Source organism: Amphiprion ocellaris, chromosome 18 (genome assembly GCF_022539595.1).
Source record: "Amphiprion ocellaris isolate individual 3 ecotype Okinawa chromosome 18, ASM2253959v1, whole genome shotgun sequence".
In the NCBI taxonomy this organism is placed as follows: Eukaryota; Metazoa; Chordata; class Actinopteri; family Pomacentridae; genus Amphiprion; species Amphiprion ocellaris.
Genome location: NC_072783.1, coordinates 28528768 through 28551496, shown reverse-complemented (window position 1 = coordinate 28551496; position 22729 = coordinate 28528768). Strand labels below are relative to the sequence as shown.

General features: G+C 38.6%; 1 protein-coding gene and 1 long non-coding RNA gene across 6 annotated transcripts in view; both read left to right on the top strand.

Moving 5' to 3' along the window:
• Positions 1 to 7591, top strand: part of dnmbp (dynamin binding protein) — a 54839-nt gene extending 47248 nt beyond the window's left edge. For 3 of the 5 annotated variants that reach the window (XM_023268295.3, XM_055004399.1, XM_023268299.3), the window contains 12 exons: positions 288 to 387; positions 742 to 889; positions 2118 to 2135; positions 3093 to 3292; positions 3412 to 3542; positions 3673 to 3777; positions 4461 to 4589; positions 4688 to 5023; positions 5152 to 5340; positions 5443 to 5641; positions 5732 to 6387; positions 6493 to 7591. In XM_023268295.3, the coding sequence (XP_023124063.2) occupies positions 288 to 387; positions 742 to 889; positions 2118 to 2135; positions 3093 to 3292; positions 3412 to 3542; positions 3673 to 3777; positions 4461 to 4589; positions 4688 to 5023; positions 5152 to 5340; positions 5443 to 5641; positions 5732 to 6387; positions 6493 to 6678 (2397 nt within the window). In that variant the 3' untranslated portion in view covers positions 6679 to 7591. The remainder of the gene's footprint in view (positions 1 to 287; positions 388 to 741; positions 890 to 2117; positions 2136 to 3092; positions 3293 to 3411; positions 3543 to 3672; positions 3778 to 4460; positions 4590 to 4687; positions 5024 to 5151; positions 5341 to 5442; positions 5642 to 5731; positions 6388 to 6492) is intronic. The other 2 variants (XM_023268297.3, XM_023268298.3) reach the window with 2 other exon arrangements.
• A 2621-nt stretch (positions 7592 to 10212) lies between these two features.
• LOC129347382 (uncharacterized) lies at positions 10213 to 13204 on the top strand. The gene is made up of 3 exons (XR_008599458.1): positions 10213 to 10466; positions 11595 to 11743; positions 12703 to 13204. It is a non-coding gene; the product is annotated as an uncharacterized LOC129347382 (long non-coding RNA).
• The last annotated feature ends 9525 nt before the right edge of the window (positions 13205 to 22729 follow it).

Here is a 22729-nt window from a genome sequence, read left to right as displayed (position 1 = left end):
ATAATAAATGGATGTGCACAGAAGAAGAGGTGGTGTCAAGGCTTCATCTGAAAAAGGTTGAAAGTCCAGAACACTGTGAAATATGAGATCTACATACCTGTTTTCAAGAAGGGCAAAGAAGCACAGAGGAACATTGTTAAAGATCATGCAACACAAACTGATTAAAAAAAACTACCCTGATACTCATATACTTGTAACAAAACTTTGTATTTTTTGATTTTGCATATGTCAGTAAACACCACTGAGAGAATTTTAGTAGTGTTTTAACCCGTTCTGTCTTTGTGAAGGTGAAGAATGTGGACTTTGAGGGGCTGTTTGGCAACATCAGCTCTGTGATCGACCTGTCACAGCGGCTGTTTGACACCCTGAAGGAGACAGACTCTACAGGTGAGGAGCCAGTTTTCAAAAGACACATGACCAATCAGGAAGCTCGTTTCCTGCGAAGCATTCTGAGCACTGTACTGTACTCATGTCTCAATCATAAACTGCCTCCTGACTGATTTTTATTGGCTGTAAATGCACATTGGAGTTAGTCAGCTTTACATTATGGTTGTGTTGTGTAGAAATGATCCAATATTTCACTTGTTTTGTTCTCTTGCAACAGCTTTCTGTCTGTACTGACTCAACTTTTTTGTGTGTTTGAGTATTTTTCAGTAAAACCTATCTTCCTCCTCCTTCCTTTCCTGCTTTCCTTCCTAAATTAACACACGGCCCTTACATTTCTGTGCACTGTCTCCTCAGGAAAAGTATTTCTGGACTTTAAAGCCGAGCTGGAAGAGGTGTACAAGATTTACTGCCAAAACCATGACGATGCCATCTCTCTGCTGGAGACCTACGAGAAAGACGAAAACATCCAGCGCCACGTGTTGGAGTGTCTGGAGAGACTGAGGTGAGTCACAGAGAAAGTAACAGAAAAAGGTCGATTATTAGCTATAGATCGGAGGATTGATCCATGTGGTTGACTCTAAAAAATATTTTGCACGTGAGTGAACAGAAATGTGCATGTTGTGTTTGCGAGCATGAAAACAACTTGGCAAGAGTACCACTAATACACAGTGTAAGTAAAATATTAACTATAACAGCCTTTTGATTATTTAGAGTTCAAAAAGTGAAAAAAAACAATGGGAACTGTGTTGCTACCGTTATTTAAAACCAACTTACAGAATAGAAAAATACATGTAAAGTAGAGTCTGTTGATTTTTAAGGAGCTCAGATTCAGGTTTCCTGCTTATTCATATTCACATGGAGTTAATTTATGACGGGTTTTCTCAGCAGACTTTGGACTATAAGACGTGGGCATGTTACGAGAGGGAAGAGCTGTCACAGTAAAACTTCAAACAAAATAACTGCTTTATCAGTTTTCATATTCAAGTGTATCCTCTCAAACTGAACCACCTCAGTTTGTAGTCCTTCCTGCTGGCAATGTGCTCTGTCTCACGTTGGTTCTGTAAACCCTCAGTATTGTGGAGCACTTCAAGAATGTGCTCTACCTGGTTTCCCCTGTCTGGTTTCACCATGAGTGACTCAGGTACTTGAGTTGACATTGTTGTGTTTCTCTAAAATACAGTCCTCCCTCTGGGTTTCAAGATAAACACAGTTTCTGTTTGGCTGGAAGCTGTAGACAAAAGCAAAAGTACAATGTGCATCTAAAATGGAGCTCACTGCCGATCCCTTGTCCGCAATGTGTTTTTAGTTTCCTTTTCTTACTTCAGAAATCTGTCATTTTGTAAGACTTACGTAAAGAGGCTCATTATGACAAATAATCGCCTTTTCTGAAAATGTGTCTCTCTTGCCACTTATTAAGCCTTGAAAAGGTCATGTGTGCTGCCACTTTGTGTAAACTGAAGTTTTACTGCCAGCCTGGGCCCCCGTCCAAGTTTACGAGAAAATTCACCAAACACAACCATAACAACCAGTGACGTAGCTGGTGTCACTGTTTTACCGACCATAGAGTTAAATTTTGTGGATTAAGTCAACGCAAAGGCAAAGGTTTCCTTTAGAAACACGCAGAATATTAAACTTGTTGTAAAATTAAACGTTTATTCAGGTGTCCGGCTTACAGTATAAATCCTGTTTTTGTCATCTTTTCTATCTTCCTCCATCCTCCCCTTCAACAGGGCCATTTATCGCGAGTGGTAAGTCTGCAGTGTCATCATGATTTCCAGCATGAGAATCAACTTGACTGCATGCTCACTGCTCACTAACCCCTTTTAAAAATGACCTGTGTGGGTGTGTGTGTGTGTGTGTGTGTGTTTTATGTGATAGCTAAAAATGAAAGTGTGGCTTTAAAATCATCTCTTCTCTCCTTGTTGGGCCTTTTCATTTTCCCCTAATTGGGATGAAATGGGCTCCTTAATATTTTATTGTCTGTGTTTGCATGTGGGTGTGTATTCTTTACCATTGTTGTACAGAGAAACATTTCCAATCAATGTCCTCGACCCCTCTATTGGCCCTCTTCTATGGATATGCAGAAAGTGGTTGATCTTGTGAAACACATCTAATGCCATCTACTGGACTAAAACAGCACAAGCAATTTGCAATAACAGACGTATATAACAGTTAAAGGCAATTTTCTCAATATTGTGAGATAACTTCGTATTTTTCTGTGTTGTATTACGAAAAAACAACTACAATAAGTTTTGATGAAGATGTGGTGAAAATCAGGAGACCCCTTATATTTATGAAGTCTTGTATGATTTCCACAATGACATGTTATCTCCTAATCATGAGAAAATATATTTAAATCCAAGTTTTGCCAAAATAAATCACTGAAGTTGCACTTGTGTGAGCTGTTTGTCCTCTCGATCGCATTGAAACTAAGCAAATCAATATTTTTGTGGCTCCCTTGTTTTACAAGCATCATCAGAATGTATGTACACATGATGATGGTTGCTTATCATTGGATCAAGTAATCCATATGACAGAGACAGGTGGGACATGTTTCCATCATAGCGAGTGCAGGGTAGTACATGGGAAGAAAACAGTCAATCAGTAGCTGTGGTTGTGACTGTACTGTGATTCTTAACTCACTCACACTTTCTGCTTTACATTTCACCTGCTCACGCTATATGCTGTCTCTGCCTCATTTTCAGGGGTAAAACAAACTACATCAACCTCGGCTCTTTCTTGATCAAGCCGGTGCAGCGGGTGATGCGTTACCCGTTGCTGCTGATGGAGCTGCTGGGGGCGACGCCGGACAGCCACCATGACCGGCAGCAGCTGACTCAGGCTGTGCAGGCCGTCAAGGAGATCAACGTAAACATCAACGAGTACAAGCGGCGGAAAGACCTCGGTAAAAGCCTCTGTTTCTATTTAAAGATGTTAAACTGTTTCTGACATCCTCCAGTTTAGAGGTTCAACTCTTACGTAGTCTGGGCCTCATGTCTCACATTTTCCCTCTGCTGCCCGCAGTGGTGAAGTACAGGAAAGGAGATGAAGACACCTTCATTGACAAGATCTCCAAACTGAGCATGCACTCCATTATCAAAAAATCAAACCGCGTCAGCAGCCACCTCAAGCACCTCACGGGAATTTCCCCTCAGGTACATGATGCTCTGAGCAAAGATTCTAACCTAAGTGGAGAGAAAACTGCTGAAATGTTGTGAATGGAAAGCTTGTTTGTCTGAAACGTGCTGGTTTTGATCCGTCTTTGTCTTCTTTGCTTTTTACCAGATTAAAGACGAAGCGTTTGATGAGGCGGAGAAGAAGTTCAGGCTGCAGGAGAGACTCATCAAGTCTTTTATCAGGGATATTTCCTTGTACCTGCAGCATATCAGGGTAAGAGCTCATGACTGTAAACACTAGAAGACCTCAAGAAAAGTGTACAGTGTTGTTTTTAATTGGATTCTAATGAATCATAATCTCATGTTTAGGCCTAATTTAGGCTATATTTTAAATGTCTACAAAGGAGATATATGTGAATTATCAAGCAAATTAATTTATTTTAATATGGATCTGTTTTGCATTAGGATTATAAAGCATTTTAATGGTTAAAAAAAAAACAAAAAAAAAAACTACCCTAACATTTAATAATGTCAAAAGTAACAGTAAAATTAATGTGCAACATATTAGGGTAGGAGCTCATTACAATAAACACAAGAAACCCTCCAGAAAATTATGTGCAATGTTGTTTTTGTTTCCCTGCAAGTATTTTTAGATTTAAATGAACTAAAAATGAATCCAGCATAAATGATGATGGGCTTCTCTTTAAACACTTTCAAACAGATAATTCATATTGATATGGCTCTGTTTTGCATTACAATTTTAAGACATTTTAATGGAAAAAAAATACTACACGAACACTTAGTTATGACAAAAATACCAGTAAAATGAATGTGCAAGAGGTTAATCGACATCATTTTTTTCTTGATGTATTCTACACATGTACTCCATTAACTGAATATTTTGTAACGTGGGATTTTTGGATTGTAACCGTGAAAACAACATACCTCTCTCTTCAGGAATCGGCATCAGTGAAGGTCTTGGCTGCCATCAGTTTCTGTGACATCTACACAGAGCGCAGCCTGCTGGATCCTGAGCGCTTCCAGAGAGCTCACCGCTGCATCAGCGACAAGCAGTTCACACAGTTTGTAAGTCCTCTTCTTCTGTTTAGCCTCACTTAGACCGTAGAAGTGCATTCATTGTGCAGCACCCTCTGATCACTCTGATCCACTCTTCCCTCGAGCAGAAGGCACGCACCGAGGACTTGGTCATCAACCCGCTCACCCAGCTCCTACTCATGTTCGCTGGGCCCCATAAACTCATCCAGAAACGCTTCGACAAGCTGCTGGACTACGACAACTGCAAAGAGCGAGCCGATCGGCTGAAGGACCGGCGGGTGCAGGACGAGCTGCAGGTGGCCCGAAACAACTACGAGGCGCTCAACGCCCAACTTCTGGACGAGCTCCCCAAATTCCACGGTGCAGCGGAGGAGCTGTTTACTGGCTGCGTGAGGGCCTTCGCTCAGGCCCAGAAGGACTTCATGAAGACGACGCTGGGAGAGCTGAAGCCCCTCCTGCAGGTTGTGAGTGGGACTTTGTTGATGAAGGTGTTAGTGGCAACAAATCTGACACTTTCTTTAATTCACATCTGTAATTGTACTGCCCTCATACTGCCATTAACTCTGCTCTTTTTCTTTACCTTTATCTCCAGTTTTCTAACCGAGTTGGTACAGAGGGAAACCTGATTGCACAGTTTCAAGAAGAATACAGTCGAGTCCTCCAACTTCTTCAGAGCTTTAGCTTCTGCCCAGAGAACCTGCCTCCAGCCACAGTCACGAAAAAGCCCTTCGAGAAGAAAACTCTGGAGAAGCAGGCCTCTAAAAAGCAGCTGCAGGGACCTGTGAGTTCAACTCTAATCCCATTTTCCTTATTTTAATAAATAACATACAAGAAGTTTCACCACTGTAATGTGATCTCACCTTAAGTCTTGCGTTTCCTTCAGCCCAACTACATCATGCAGACAGATGAGCACCGTGCAGGACTGTTGGTACGCTATGGGCCTGAGAAACTTTTCCAGGCTGAGAGGAACTTTAATGCTGCCCAAGATTTGGATGTTTCTATACTAGAGGGAGATCTCGTGGGTGTGATCAAGCAGCAGGACCCCATGGGTAGCCATAACCGCTGGCTCATTGATAATGGAGGTGGGTTACTTATTCTCTCATACCTAATAGGAAAACAGATTAGCTTTTTAGTAATATAATCTGTTGACATTTCTTCTTTTCTTTTCGCAGTCACCAAGGGTTTTGTATACAGTTCCTTCCTGAAGCCCTACAACCCACGCAGGAGCCACTCCGACGTCTCCATCGAGAGCCAGTCGTCCAATGAGTCAGGCTACGGTGGCTCCTCCCCTGTTTTCTCCCGCCAGAACAGCAACAGCACTCTGACCTTTAACCAGGAAACGGCCACTGTCAGCTTTTCCACATCGCAGCCCCAAAGCCAGTCGTCGCCACACCCGTCTCTGGACTCCGCCTTGTCTCGCAGGAGTCACCTCAGAGATGCACCCAACCTCGAATCTGCCAGTCAGACCAACTCCATGAACTCCTCACCGCGCAATCCCTCAAACCGCCGGGACTTTACAGAACAAACGCACCGAAACACTCCCAGTCACAGAGATACAGAACCTTCGTACCGGCACTCTGGCAATCACAGAGACTCGTATGATACGGGTTATGGACACAAGGAGACATCGGACCTCTCTGAGACAGACTCTTGCTCCTCGCAAAGAAACAATCGTGCACAGCGGTATGGACACACAGAGAAAAGTTGTAGCTCGTATCAGTGGAGAAATGGAGACAGCAGCAGCCAGAAGAAGTGTACTTACTCCAGAGAGGAGTACATTGAGCCAGAGCCGGAACCAGAACTGGAGAGCGAACTGGACGGTCATCAGGTGAGATTTAGTTCAACTGCTATGATGTTGAGTTGAGCTTCCTCTGCTGCCCCCAAGTGACCAAAAACATGAACTAACCCTGCTTTTTTTTTTGTTTATTAACAGATTTACTACGCTCTCTACTCCTTCAATGCACGTTGCGCTAATGAACTGAGCATCTCGGCCAATCAGCAGCTGCGGATACTGGAGTTCCAGGACATGAACGGCAACAGCGAGTGGTGGCTCGGCGAGGCAGGAGGTCGACGAGGATACGTGCCTTCCAACTACATCCGCAAATCAGAATACACCTGAACAAGTGTTGTCTTTACGGACAGTATATGAGACTGGACTTGCGAGCAGAAGGAACAAAAAGACCGAAAAGCATCTTGACACGCCGTGACTTATTTTTGACTTGCTGTCATGGAGTTTGATAGTGAGAAGGACTGACTAGTGCAGCAAACTCTGCTCCTGAAAGTTAGCATCATATGCCTATATTTATAGACTTTTTATATTGTTTTTACTTACTGGAAACTGCACCCTACCCTCCTAGTTTCCAGTGAAAAACCTGTGAATTGCACCAGATTTTTTGCCATGTTCCCTGGTTCTAAAGACAATGAAATGTAAGTAGAAGAGAACACTCCTGAAGGATAGCATATTGGGAGAGTCCAATGGAAATGTGAATGTTTTGGGTTGAGACTAGCTCATTTAAACCAACATCAGATGGTATGCAGACAGACTGACCTAAACACTGTGTTATTAACTTTTTTTCTGCAAGTGGTTTATGACACCACTATCATGGTGCATGAATATGAGATAACTTTACACCATACAGTTCAACAATCAAGGTTTGAGGCACTTATGATGGTTGCAAGTTTGAAGAGTCTTCAGAGGCATCAACACGAGTTTGGAGTGTTGCGTGAGATTAACATGGACCATTTGCATTAAAATCGAGGACAAAGTTAAAAGGCATATTACATATCGTTTACAAGCACTCCTTCTGAACTTTGTCAGTAACCTGAATACATTTTTTTACTGGGTTTACTGTGTAAACAGGTGATGACCCACTTTCCTGCAAGAGGAGGCTAACGAGCAGGGAGAGAGATTGTGGTTAAGTCTCCTTCACATGTACATTAAAGGCTATATAATACTGTATATTGAGAATATGCATATTGCACCCACTGTAAAATGATCACTGTTTGAATAAAACAGCTCAGCTGACAAATTACGACAGTCTGGAAGAATTTTTCTTCTGTTAGCTCGAGTATCTTAGCATTTTTAGTTATTATTAACAGACCACATGGTGATATAATCTGTCATTAGTAGATAGGAGAGCTTCCATTTTGCACACCAGAATCAGAATTTGTTTTATTAATCATTCAGTTTTCACACACAATGAATCAATGACCATGCAGAACTATAACACTGTGTGTTGTAGGTCTCACTCGTCATCTGATTCACTACACAAAGTAGCACTAAAGACAAAATACAGCCAGACAAAACTTTTTCTTGTCTGATGGGAAGGATGGGTTAGAGATGACTGAGACATCTTAAAGGTACTTTTTGGCCAACTCCTGCAGTCCACGCTTGGGCTGTGATGTGAAATGATCCTGGACAGAATAACAGATAAGATAGAAAGTGTTTAAATGGCAAGTCATCAATGGAAAAAATGCCACAGGTCACGACAAAAGCACCTAATAGGATAACTTCAAATGAGAGAGGGTATTCTGAAAAGGTGTCCAATTCTCTACAACGCCTGACATGGTTCAGATGCTCTGTGGTATCACATAACTGAAAAATTGATAAAGACACTTATGAAGGCTTATTTTTTTGTAAGATTTGCAAGAATGTACACAATTCAATACTATGCAGCAGAAATGTGCATATTGCAAAGCACTAAAAATTGCATAAATACATTGTAAACTGTAAACATCAGTTGCTTGTTTCAGCAAAGTAAATCTCTTCTGGCGTATTGAGAAACCTCAGGTCACCCAGTAACACTTAGAAAAACAACTGACTGCAAACAGACCAGAAGATTTTATGAAGAAGTTTGCACAATTCGACTTTAATAACAGTCACAGGAGTCCACTTGAGCATCATCTTTTTTTGAGTACTTTTTATATTTTAAATGTTTCATTAGAGCTGTTTTTTTTTGTTGTTGTTGGTTTTTGTTTTGCTGCTTTAAATTTTGAAAGAATGAAAGGTCACAGGTCAAAAAAGGACCAAGTATTGAATACTATGAACTCTTGTCAAATCAATGCATTGTGATAATGATTAACAAATGGATGGAGGGTTTGGAGGTCCCTGTCTGAGGGGGATTATTTAGGATTGTATGAGCAAGAATCCAACCACAGTCCTCCACTGGTCCCATCATGGTCCCAGTTAAAACCAGCGGCATCTGCTTCATAGCTTTACTCTTACAAGTGTGTACATTTAATGCATTTGGGCAGGACAGCTTTGTAAGTATGCATATAGTAGAGGGTGAAATCAATTTCAAACATGTTGTTCATATGCTCTTATTTTCAAAGAGATTCAGTTGAGTCAATTTGATGGATTATTTCTGTATTATGTTGCAGGTAATCACAGAAACAGACAATACAGGTGGTAAAAGTGTCAATTTTATGTTGTTCCTGGTAATCTGCTACTCTATTTTGTCAGTATTTCATAATTAGTATACTTAAATGCTTCTCTTTTCCTCACAGGTTATGAGTACTATTATGATTATGCCACCGAAACCCCAGCAGAGGATTTTAATTTTGATCTAGATGACTGGTTGTATGAACTAATGGATGTTACAGGTGAATGTCTTCTGACACAATTTCCCCATATACTTAGCAAAAATGAGGGCTTTGTCACTCATTTAATCTGATGGTATCAACCACTTTAACTTAAATATTCGACGAATGATGGATGGATGATCAATTGCACTCTGCTCCTGACTGAATTTAATGACTTTTTGTGTTGACTGGTGCAGCTGTACTGAAATTCTTAGTGTTAACAAGCATTTCACATAATTCTGTGTGCATTTAGATGAATGTGACCCAAACCCATGTTTGAATGGAGGCACCTGTGACACTTCTGCAGATGGGGGCTTGTTCGTGCCCTGAGCCTTACACTGGAAAAAAGTGTCAGACAGGTACGGCTGCCCCCTTGTGTCTATTAATGTGTCAAATTTGAAACTCATTATGCCTATTTAGTCAGTATAATGTGTAAACACCAGAAAATATGTGCGTTTTCAGCTGCAGTGATTCAATTTTCATTTTTAAACTTGACTTAGAAAATCAGCCTTAGTTTTTGATAAGATCTTGCACTAAAAGATAAATGCAATAATTATAATAATAAGGTTGTTAGTGTATGCCTAATCAAAACCTTGTGATATGTCTATTTTGATTGTTGAAGTTAAAAAAACATGTAAGTATGATGTCTCCGGGAGCATTAATGTTGTTTTTTCAAAGCGATCTGTAGGTTTTGAAAAAAGGACTTTACTACCCCATAGAGGTTCTGTAGTTGTCTCAAAAAATCTTCAACAGACAAAACTGGATTTCAATTAGTTTTTTCAAAATCGACACTTATTCTGTATGTATTAGAAGATCTTAGAGAAATGAATCCGTGTATATTATGGCAGTCGGATTTTCCGTTCTGAAACGGGTATTGAAAAACAAAAAACGAGTGATTATTTGATTTTGTTTTAAAATGCAAAAATTAAAATTGAAATACAAGGCGTTTTTCCTTTTCATGATCAAAAGGGGATATACGAAATGTTAAAAATGCTTTGACTTTCATTTTATATTTAGAATAACAAAAAATAGACCGGAAGTGGTCATCAGCAAGGGTGGAGCCAAACAGAGTACGGTGCATAGACTGTTTTTTTTTTCTCGTTAGTTTTCATGGTCAATATGAGAGATCGTGTGGCAGATCTTAAAATAAATCAATATTGATTTTTTTAATAGAGCGTTAAAGTTTTGCGAAGCCAGGGGGCGGGACTACTTGATTGACAGGCCGGTCCGGAATGATTGACAGGTCCTATGGTGGAGGCAGCAGAGACTCTGCTCTCCTGGTTTGGATTAATTCTGTCAAGAGACACTGAAAGACTCCGACAGCTGGTTGGTAATAAATGATAATTTACTGATCGGTGCCGGTTTTAATTAACTTTATGTTAAACTTCAGAGTCGGATATAATGTGAGCAGTGAACCCCAGGAGTTGGTGGAGTTTATTTGTGTGTGTTGACCAGAGAAGAGTTAGCATCCAGTGAATATTAGCTTTAATGTGAATTAGCGATGCTAACCGAGCTAGCTGGCCAGTCCTGATTAGCAGCTAAATGTAGCATCAAGCTAACGATGTTTGTGTTGTTTCCTGTCAGCAGCTGAAGTGTGTTGTGTTCCTGTAATGTGGTTCATTAAGTTCATAAAACTGTGGCTGGTTGACGTTAATGTAACGTTAAGGAAACTTAACTGTAATTAAAACAGTAACGTTAATGTTCTAGTTGTCAGTAATCCGCTTTAATTTGACACTAAAACAAACTGATAGTTTTAAATGACATCAGTTCCATGAATTTGTTGAAAATTGTCCCATTTGTTGTGATGTTGCTGCTGATTCATTAAAACCAGATGATCCGTGTTGAAGACACGTTTAGTTCTAGTATCAGAAGTACAAGAAGGAAAATGGAAGTTTAGTTCTGCTACTTCAAAGATTTCAGGAATAAAATAACTAAATGAGTCTTTATGCCTCAAACTTTATTTTACAATAATGAAATAATCACAGATAATAAAAATATAAATATCAGAGAAAACCTGACAGAATAATTTCCTGAAAAGTCTGTAAAGGAAAAGCAGTTTTTTTTATCCTGAAAGATCAGAATCAGCTCCAACATCTGCATCTGACAGCATCAAGTCAACCAGAAAGAAAAGAAAAAAGAAAATGACTTCTTTCTGATCACATCTGTTCCGCTGCTCACAGGCTGCTGCTGCTGCTCACATTCTTCACATTTATAGTCCACGTTTAAAAGTTCAGCAGACAGGTGCTCTGCTTTGGAGATGTCGTCGGTGATGTGGAGAGTGAAGTTTCCATTTCACCCACAGCGTGCTTTAGGGTAGCCGGGTCGGACTTGATGTTTGAAATACTGACCGACAGCTCAGATTTAACTGTCTGTAGTTCCGTTTTGATGGGTGTTAAAGTTTCCCTCAAAGCCGCCAGGAGCTGGGTCTTTAAAATAACCGCCGTCTCGTTACAGAGTGAGAGTAGCAGTTCCTCCTGAAGGTCAGAGATTGCAGCATCTGAGGGCCTCTTCAAAAGAAGACGTAGTTGATGAAGGCGTTCTGGAGCAGGACCAGAAAGACCACAACCAAGCAGCCATGAGATGTTAGGCAGCGTCTCCCTCAGGTGGGTGTCAACGGTGTTCAAAGTCGGGTCTGTGGTAATCCCGTCAAAAAACAAAGCAGAATAAACCTTGATTATGAATTAAGATGTAACCAAAGCACTCTGTGTATAACGCCATAGTATAGGATGTAGTTCAGAAAATGTCAAAGTATAGTATACTTTTCAAGAATAACATAGTATGGCCTGTAGTTCATAGTATAGCATGTCGGCAAAAAAACCCAGAAACCCATAGATTATTATGTGGTTCAAAAGGCGCAAAATGATAGGATGTTGCCTAAAATTATCATGTGTGATTTGTGGTTCAAAAAATGTCATAGTGCAGGATATTGTCAAAATAGTATATTATTCAAGAAAACATTAGAGTATAATATGTCCTCTAAAAAATGCCATAGAATAATATTTCATTGCACAAGTAAAAGTATAGTAATTTTTAAAACTGTTCAAATTCTTATAATATGTTGCTAAAAAACAACAAAAAAAACTAAAACAAAAAATGTCATATTAATATGTCATTTAAAAAAGCCTAAAGTATAGCGTGTCGCCCAAAAAACGTCATAGTATAGCATGTTGCCCAAAAAACGTCATAGTTTAGCCTTTAGTCCACAAAACGTTGTTATGTCCCGGCTGTCTGAAATAGGTGAGGAGCAACACAAAAACAGTCCAAACGCTGGTTTCCAGAGGGTTAGATGTTTATTTATTTGAAAGAGTAAGTTTACAACAACACAACATATGAGGGGGTTAAAAGCAAATGGGTGTTAGTAAAATAAAAATAAATAAACAGAACTAAAAGTGAACTTCATGTTGACATTGATGAACATTCCAACCAGGAACAAAGTAAAAGATCATCAATACGAAAAAAAACTCTTCCTGTTCACCTCTTAAAACCCAAAAACACACCGCAGTAGCTCCCTAAACTAAAACTACCAATGGGTTCCCTGTTTTCCTTTCTGAACAATTCAAAGGTCCCTCTCTATCTCCCCACACATCCACCAACCACTGGAACACATCTCCAAAGTTCTGCCGGGCCAGCTCAGCTTCCCCTCAGAAGAAGTGCTGCCACCTGCCAGATGAAGGAGCCTTTTGAGAGGCAGCTGGCATCGTGATTGGACTGTACTTTGGTCTGTTCCAATCCAGCTTCAGCTCCAGAGACGGCAGGCGGGACGAGTCAACAGAGGCCGGATGGACGAAGACATGCAGCTGAGTACAATCCAGAAAACAACAGAGGAGGAGTGCAGGGCCCAGGGCCAGAACAACCAGAGTAGCATCGTATGTCTCTTAGAAAACATCATAGTATAGCCTTTGGTATGAAAAAACGCCATCATATACATCGTATATTGTACAAATAACAAGTGAAAGCAAAGAGACATACATTGTAGAATTGTAGTAATTGTGGACTGACTGATGTACTGATTATCAGTATTTTATTTTTTACTGATCTACAGTAATAAATACATTTAAAAATGGCGCTACTTTGGATCTGAACCTTTATCTACCTGGTCGCTCTGTCTTCTGGAGTGATTTGATTGGTTATACATCACAAATAAAACTCCTTTAACTTAACATCTGTATACAAAACAAAAACGTATCAACAAAGTTTTCTGTTAGTTTGTGTTCTTCTAAGTTTAACTCCAAGATTTTAAATACTTTCATTTACTGCAAATGAATATCTAATCCAAATGTCTCACTAATAATCATTATCAGCCTTAAAAACCTACAAAACACCCCTTTATACTCGACCACACTTAGTACAGTCCGGTTCCCCCTTCTATAAATCTTCTTGGAATCTTCCACTTCCTGTTTGTCAAAGTGGCCTTCTACCTGGACAGGTTTTGTTGGAACTCATGCAACAAACATTTTGGGTAACTGCACTTTAATATGGATGGATGACACTGAATTAGAGTCTGTTTTAATGAGACTGAGTTAAGATGTGTAGCTCTGTCATTAAATAGTAAATTATTTCTCAGAATTCACAGAGAAAAGTCTGAAATGTTTGCTTGGTTAGCATCCCACATGTTCTTTGGCTCAGCTAAAGCTAACTCTCTCCAACTTCTGGATCTCTTGAGTTGCTTTTGTTAAAGTATCTTGCTAGAGGTGCTGAAGCTCAGAAAGTCTGAGATGTTTGTTCAAAATTAGCTCATTCTCAAGTCTTATCTAAACTGTCCTCTTTTGTTTGAACTTTCTCTAAACTTAGGAGTTAATGACAGAGCAGCACATCCAGGCTCAGTCTCATTTATGTAGAGATTAAACTTCAGTGTCATTCATTGATGTTAAAGTGCAGTTTTTCAAATGTTTGTTGCACATGCTCCCGACCAAACCAGTCCAGGTGGAAGACGATGTGAAGAAAAAGCTCCAGAGGATGAATATCACACATTTACGTTGGAAATAAATGTCCTTTAATTAGACATTGTTATGCAAAAGTTGGATTTCCCTTTAATGATGTTCAAATCTTTGAGTGTTGTTGATGGTGGTTTCTAAATGTTTTTTGACACTCGGCCCCAAAGATTAAAACCTTTTACGGCTCACAAGCTGCAACAATTCACACATTGTCAACTATCTTTCTGACTAAACTGAGATAAAAAGTGAAAAACTGCCTGATTCCTGCATCATGAATGTAAATCATTTTGGTTTTTATGACAGTAAACTGAATATATTTGGGTTTGACATTTTATAAACCAAAACAAGAAATGAATTATCGGAGTAAACAATCAACAGATTAGTGGACAAAGAAAATGCGTTTTCCAACATATATGGCTGAATTACTCCAACATTACAAGATACATACAATTTTAATTCAGTTTTATTTATATTTTGCCAATTACAGGTCAAATTGTCTCAAGACGCTTTATTTTTATAGTAAGAAATTTAAACCTCTCGACTAATCCAATTTATAATTTGGTTTTTAAGAGAGTAATGGACAATCAAAATAACTTTCTCCACTAAAACTAATAAACATGAGGTCAAATAGAAGGAACAGTTTTAAATACTGCAGTCCCACGACGACAAGAATAAAGTTTCTCAACAAAAACTAAATCTGCTGATGGATTCCATTAAAGTCCTAATAAATGATAATAAAGTGTGATACTAAAGGTTTGTGGTGCTAAAAATATCAAAGTAAAGATATCGAGTTGAACATCTGGATGGAGGTTGATAAAAGTTGACCTCCCTTCATTTCTGTGGAGCTGACTCCATGGATTTTATGGATGGTGGTTAAAGACCTGCTCTTCTAGTGGTCTTCCTTCTAGTCGCTGTAAAAAGTCAGTCCATCCTAGCCGACTTCAACACTTCTTCATGACAACTTGTTCTGCCTCCGACCTGGTGGAAACTCCAGAAACTCGGGAAAACCTGTGGAGACTCGAAGAACTCGTGGAGACTCGAAAAACTCGTCGGGCGGGGGAAGGTGTGGTGGGCCGTGGGGGGAGTCAGGGCGGAGAGTAGGCGGGGAGGTGGGTGGTGGCCTCCCCGCCTACTCCTCCACCCACCTCCCCGCCTACTCTCCGCCCTGACTCCACCCAGACTCCGCCTTGGCTCCACCCATGTGGTCACTCAGAAACTACGATGCCAAAGGGACGACGAATTTATTTCTTTTTATCTGATCTGTAGCTCAGTGAGTTAAGGATTTGCCTATGGAGCTGCAGGTCGCTGGTTCAAGACCAGACCCTTCTTAAGTTTTCTCAAAATTCTGACAAAGACAAAGAAAGAAAAAAGCCGGTGGCGGGTCTTGAACCTGCGACCCTCCAGTCCGCAGACTCTCTTCTTATCCCCCTGAGCTATTCGCTCAGATACTAATTCTTCTTTTTTTTGCGCATTTATCATCTATTTTTTGTCGTTTTCGAGTTTTTTTTTAACTCGAGTCTCGACTCGACCGTTTTTCTCAGGAGGTGGGACTTCAGCCTTTGTGCTGGAGGGTGGAACCCTCAGTTCCAAGACTTTCCAAAGCCTCCACACCTCCCGAGTCCTCAGGACCTGAGCTTTCACACAGTCTGAGGGCTGAAATTTTCCAAGTCCCACAGTAGTTCTCTGTTAGTTTGAACCTTCAGACAGTCTGAGGGCTGAAGTTTTAAAGGTTTCTCAGTACTTCTCTGTTAGTTTGAACCTTTCGACAGCCTGAGGACTGAAATCTTAGAAGTTCTTGAGTAGTTCTCTGTTAGTTTGAACCTTTCGACAGTCTGAGGACTGAAATTTTAAAAGTTTCTCAGTACTTCTCTGTTAGTTTGAACTTTCTGGTTAACAGAAGCCTTAAAACTTGTGACCATGAGTCTTGATTTCACATTTAGATCATCCATCTGAGTTCTTCTCAGACCTTCACCTGTGGGTTTTTTAGAAATCCTCAACAAACTTTGATTTTCTTCACTGAACAGTAAAGTTTATGGAGATCAGAAGGTAACATTAGTTTGATCAATGCCTTCAACTACTAGTAGACTTTATCTGGAAAGCAGTTTTCTTGAATTAATTTTTAGTAAATCTGTCCACAATCAAACCAAGAACATAGAAAGAGGAAATATTTGAAGAAACAACTTGATGTTTTCATTTCAGACTAGAAAATGCTTTAAGAGCTTTATCTGTTTTTGCTCTTTTTGATCGTTTTATTGTCTCTTCTGTTTAATTTGATCTTCTAAAGTCTAACTGGTGTCTTTTCAAATGTTTTGTCTTTAGTTTGATTCTTCTTGAATGTTTAGTTTTGCTCTTTTCTCACCTTTTATTCTTTTCTAATGTCTGATTTGATTTCCAAATGTTTTGTCTTTTTAATGTTTAATTGTTTTTTCAAATGTTTTATCGGTTTGAGTTTTTTTCTTTCTCAATATTTAATGTTTCGATTAAATCTTTATGGTTTTTCTTTTTAAATGTTTTACCACCTTTTAATGTTTAATTTTCTTTTTAAATGCTTCATTGTATTTTCTGTGTAATTCCTATTTGAAGTTTTATCGTCTTTAAGATGTAATTTTCGCATTAAACATTTAATTTTTTAATTAAATGTTTTGTCTTTTTAAAGGTTTAATAATCTAATTAAATGTTTTGCATTTTTTAAAATGTTTAATATTCTTCTTGTTTAATTGTATGTTTCAAATGTTTCATTATCTAAAATATTTCATCTTTAATGTTTAATATTTTTAAGAAAATTTGTTTGTCATAATTACATTTAGTATCTTGTTTAATTATCTAATTAAATATTTTGTCTGTTTGATATAATTTATATTTAATGTTTAATTTTCTTTTTAAATGTTTTATTGTATTAAATGTTTTTTTCCTTTGATTTAATTGCTTTTTAAATGTAGCTTATTTCTTTAATCTTTTTTTCCTGTCAAGATTTAAATCCCAACCTTACAAATGAAACAAACCCTTAATCCACAATGAAAATACTTCTGTTGTCAATCATGAGTTAGTCAATTATTCAGTTTATCAATTCAACTTTATTTGTTTAGCACCTTTCACACAGATGACAAAACTAAACAAGCAAAGAGAAAAAACTGCTAAAACTATGATTAAAACTCAAAAACATATTTTTTTAAAAAAATATTTAACATGGTAATAAAATCTGTTGTGTCCAGGGGATGGAGGGAGTTTATTGAAGTCTTCTTGGGCTCACATGGGAAATCATTTAAAATATAAACTTGATATTCAGTCTAAGGAAACTGCAGAGCAACAGAAGAACCAACAATATCTCCTGTTTTCTCCTTTAATGAGTCAACTCTTCTTGTGCTTTCAGACCAAAGAACTACAGACTCTTCACAACCTGCTCAAACTCTTGGTACAGGACCTCACCACACGGGTCAAGAAGGTTTCCGTCTCATTTCTACTCTGAAGCTCACCTTCTCCTGCTCAAACTGCTGACAAATGTTTCTACTGCTCTAAAGTCTGGTCTCCAGAACTTCCTAAAAACTCTCAAAGTCTCTTCTGCTGCAGGCTGCTTTGTTGAACTGTTGCAGAAAACCTCACTAAACCACATGGAGGGGCCTCAAGATAGTCGTCCAAATGAAACCGTACAAAAACCAAACTAGCACAACCCAAATGGTAAAGTCTCCTGCAGCCTACCAGAGAACCTCTGAGAACAGAGAATCAGGACAGGAACTCTTACCTTCTGGACAACCAACGCTAGTTCTCAAACAAGAATACAGAATGTGTCTGAGCAAAAACCTCTAAAGACTCACTACAGCCAAGATAAAGACACAACTCAGCTGCACCAAATCCACTAATCACTGCACTCATTGGCACCATGTGCTAACTGTGGCTAAAGAACCACATTTACCAAGACAACTATCCGGTACAAAGCCCTAAAACACAGCAAGAAACACATTAAAGCCGATTTTACTGCTGGAAGCTGCAAGCCAACGCCTAAAGAACAAGCTAAAGCAATGGAGTCAAACCCGGTTCAGTGGTGAAGAGAAGCAGAGGAAATGTTTGGCTGCAGCTAAATAAAGCAGGAAGACACTGAGCTGCTCAGGTGTTCCTGATAATACCAAGCAGCCACCTGGACAGCCAATAGGAACACAGCTTACTGGAAGTCCAGAGGGCTGGGTCAGTGAAGTAAATTTAGTTTAAAGTTGAAGCAGAAAGTTAACAAAGAAAGTTGAAAACCACCTTCTGATACCTGAAATCTCTGAGTTTTCACACAAAGAACGCCTGAACATGTCAAACTGGTTCCACAGTAGAACCCTCATTGTAAAAATGTCATAGTATGGTGTGTTGCTCAAAAAACATTACGACCCGGCTGTCTGGGGTTGCCGAGGAGCAACACAAAAACAGGACAAACACTGGTTTCCAGGAGGTTAGGCAGCTATTTATTTGAAAGAGTAAGTTTACAACAACACAACATGTGAGCAGAAAAATCACAAAGTCTGTCTTTAGTTCAGCTGAAAATATTAGTTTTTGTCTTTTTTTTTATTGACCAAACTTTTCAGGAAGTAGATGAAGAATAATTAAAGCTCTCATGTAGAAGTCCAACTTATTTTGGATCCTTGTGGAGAGTTTAATCTTAGAGTTTGTAAAGCTGTTGAGTTTTTAGAGTCACATGGATTGTTTTGACATTTAATAACCGAGTCCTGAAATAAAATTACAGTTGTGGATTTCTGTCATTTAGTCTGGACTAAACAAATAACAGCAGCATAAATCTCAAATGTCATTATGAGGAGTCTGGATTGAGGTTTCTCACTTGATAATGATCAAAACATGAAATTTAGGTTGGTTTAAAGGAATATTCCACCTTAAATCTTTGAATGTTGACCTAAAAGGTTGGTTTCAGGAGTATTCCACCTACAAGGTCCTCACGCATCCACCTTAAAGGAACATTCCACCAAAAATCCTTGGACATGCACCTAAAATGTTGCTTTAACCGAGTATTCCATCCAAATTCCTCAGAGACCTGAGGGGCTGGTTAAAAGGAATATTCCACCCAAAACATCAAATAAAGACCCGAAAGGGTGGTTTAGAAAAAAATCCTTCAATGTAGACCAAAAAAGTTAGTATGGAGGAATATTCCACCTTTCAGGTGGAATATTCCTCCGTAACTTTTTTTGTAGACCTGAGAAGTTGGTTTGGAAGAATATACCATCCTAAACATCCTTAAATGTAGACTAAAAGACAGGTTGGAAGAAAATTCCACCTAAAATCCTCCAATGTAGACCTAAAAGGTGAATTTATTGGTATATTCCACGTAAAATTCACTACTGTAGACCTTGGAGGTTGGTCTGATGGTATATTCCACCCAACATCCTTGAACATAAACTTAAAAATTTCATTCAAGGAAATATTCCACCTAAAATCCTTCAATGTAGACCAAAAAAAATCTTGGTGTAAAGGAGTATTCCACCTTAAATGTAGACCTAAAGGATGGTTTGGAGTAATATTCTACTCTAAAATCTCTTGGACCTCCATCAGCTGATGTGGATGTTTGATGGTCTTCCTCTCGAGTGCCAGATGATTCATCCATGAATTCAGCAGCTACAGACTGAAATGAAGCTCATGCTGCCGTTATTGAATTCCTGTTCCAGATCAAATGTTCAGAGCTCACCTTGAATGCAGCCATCTGCTGTCTGATAGCTTTTCTCATTGTCGTCTTCAATAAAGTCTTTTTCCTCATGTCAGGATGTGGTGAGACTCTTTCTCAGTCTCTGCAGACATCCCTCATTGTGCATCTCCAGAGAAGAAACAGAAAAACTGGTCGCTGCTTCAGCATCACAAACGCTCTCCAGCATTGAGAGTGTTTTAGGAATTAATTCATTGTGTTGTGAACTTTGAAGGAGCAGAAACTTTAGAGCTGCCAAAAGATATGAGCTCCAATTCTGGATGTTTTAGGAAATGAAGTTCATCAAATGAACATTTGATTTTTGCTGATAACTCATTAAATTACTGAAGAAATCTAACATAAAAATCTGTAAACTCTCAGGCAGCTTTTGTTAAAGTTTGTCTATAATTCTATCATCATGTTCTGGAACCAGGACTCTGCAGAAGTTCCTTCAATCAGATACTTGTGTGTTTCTATTTAAGGCCTCAGGTTTGAACGTACAGCAGAGGATTAGAAAGGAGTGATTTTAATATTTAAATCAGTCCAGTAAATGTTTGGCGTAAAAATGATTAAAATTTTGATTTACAGATTTGTGTCAAATAATATTGTAGAGTCTCACTTAAATATATCCAAATTAGTTCAGTGTATTTACATTTTATAGAATATTTTTTATATACAATCTATGTTCCACACTTGCTGATGACCACTTCCGGTCTCAGAAAATGAAAAGACTGACCTTTTTTCATTTCTGTCTCTTACTGATTTTATTTTTTTGTTATTCTAAATATAAAATGAAAATCAAAGCATTTTTAAAATTTTGTATATCCCTTTTTGATCATGAAAAGGAAAAACGCCTTGTATTTCAATTTTATTTTTTGTATTTTAAAACAAAAATCAAATAACCACTCGTTTTTTGTTTTTCAAAATCTGTTTCAGAACAGAAAATCCAATTGCCAAAATATACACGGACCGTGGAAGATATGTGGTTATTTATGTAACAATATGCTTCTTTGGGCCCCTGCAGGGTGACTCTGGAGGCCCTCTGGTGTGTGAGCGTAATGGGACCCACTACGTTGTTGGTGTGGTGAGCTGGAGCGACGGCAGCGGCAAGAAATAGAAGCCTGGTGTCTACGCCAACGTGGGGAGATTTATTGACTGGATCGCTCATCATTTACTCTCATAAGAATCCATGTTGCAAGAATCCATACTCCATGTTGCCTCCATTATGACATGGTGTTAAACATGTGTTACCTCCTATACTTCACTGTGTTGTAATTATATTACTCTTCCAATACTATAATTCTCTGTTTTTGTCAGATTGGTTGCAACAACTGTTAAATAATGATAAGGATTTCCGAGAAAGACGTTTGATTCAACACAACCGCAGCTCTGCTTTGGACAATTTTGTGGTTTTGTTGCTGACTGAACCTTGGCTATCACATGTTTTTTTTAAGCAAACACTCTCTGTCACGAGCTTAATCCGTTCTGTTTACCCTCAGGTCTCTTTCTGCTCTTCCTGGCTGCTACAATAAAACCTCTCACTGCTCGACCAAACGTTACTTTAGTGAGCCCAGACGAAATGAGAGCTTTATCTCAGAACAACACATTTGTGTTGAGTCTGGCAGAAGCTGACAGAAGAAAGACATAAATGTGTGTAGTCCCTTGTTACATTTCCAACATATATTCTAATAACACACTTACATTGTGTTAAGCTTCTTTTTCAGCTGCTGAAGGGGTTTGCAGATGATATTAATACAGAATATTTAAATAATAATCTTTTATTATAAAACTATTTTAATTTTTACCTCCCTTTAGCAAGCAAAACCTTATTTTACATAAATGTTATTCAAAGTGCTTCGCAGACAAATGTAAAAAGACAGAAAAAATAATAAAACAGAACATGCAAAAATAAAAAAAGGTTTCCAGTTCCTCCTGGGGGATCCCGAGGTGCTCCCAGGCCAGATGATATATATATATATATATATATATATATATATATATATATATATATATATATATATATATATATATATATATATATATATATATATATATATATATATATATATATATATATATTTTTTTTATATATATATATATATATTTATATATATTTTTTTATATATATATATATATATATTTATATATATTTATATATATATATATGCGGCAGGTCTGATGACACGACTCCAAAGTCAATCATCAACTTTTGGCTTAAGCTGGTCCAGTACCAGGTACACTTATGAGTCACCTTATGCTCAAACATGGTGTTTGTTACAACCAATCCATGACAAGCACAAGAGCCAAATAGCAAAATACCACTCGGATTTAGATCAGGCAGGCCGTTCCTCCCAGTCACCCCTCTCCAGGTTTAGCCATTGTTGCCCACAAGAGTGTCAACGTCCCCCAGGAGATCTATGGAATCCCCAGGTGGAACCCTTTCCAGAATACCACCCAGAGACTCCAAGAATGGTTGGTTCTCTGAGCTGCTGTTTGGCAGCACCAGCTCAGGAACCCCACTAGTGAGGTGATGTTCCACTTCCCCACAGTCACTCTGCACCACCAGGGGCAGCAAGCATCGTGCCCACTAATGTCCACTGCCCGGTAAACGTCTCCCAGGCTTGGCTCCAGGAGGGGCTCTCAGTCCCTCTATTCCTAGTAAGGTGACAGCTCTCATTTTCTTTGCTGTCATTGGGGTTTTGTGGTTGGCTGAAACAACTAATGAGAAAAATAAATGCATGTAAAAGATAAAGTGTACAATACAAGAGGAGAAAGCAATTAAATTAAGTTTACTTCAACAGAGAAACCCTACACCATCCCTCCTTTAGTCAATCGTGTTTTGTTCATGGAAAATATCTCCTTTGCCTTTCTCCCATATACAAGATTTTCTGTCTGTAGAATAAAGGGTTAATCCTTTAAATAAATGACTGAATAATCCACATGTACTTAATAACAGATACTGCAGTGTTTTTTTTCTCAGATATAATAAA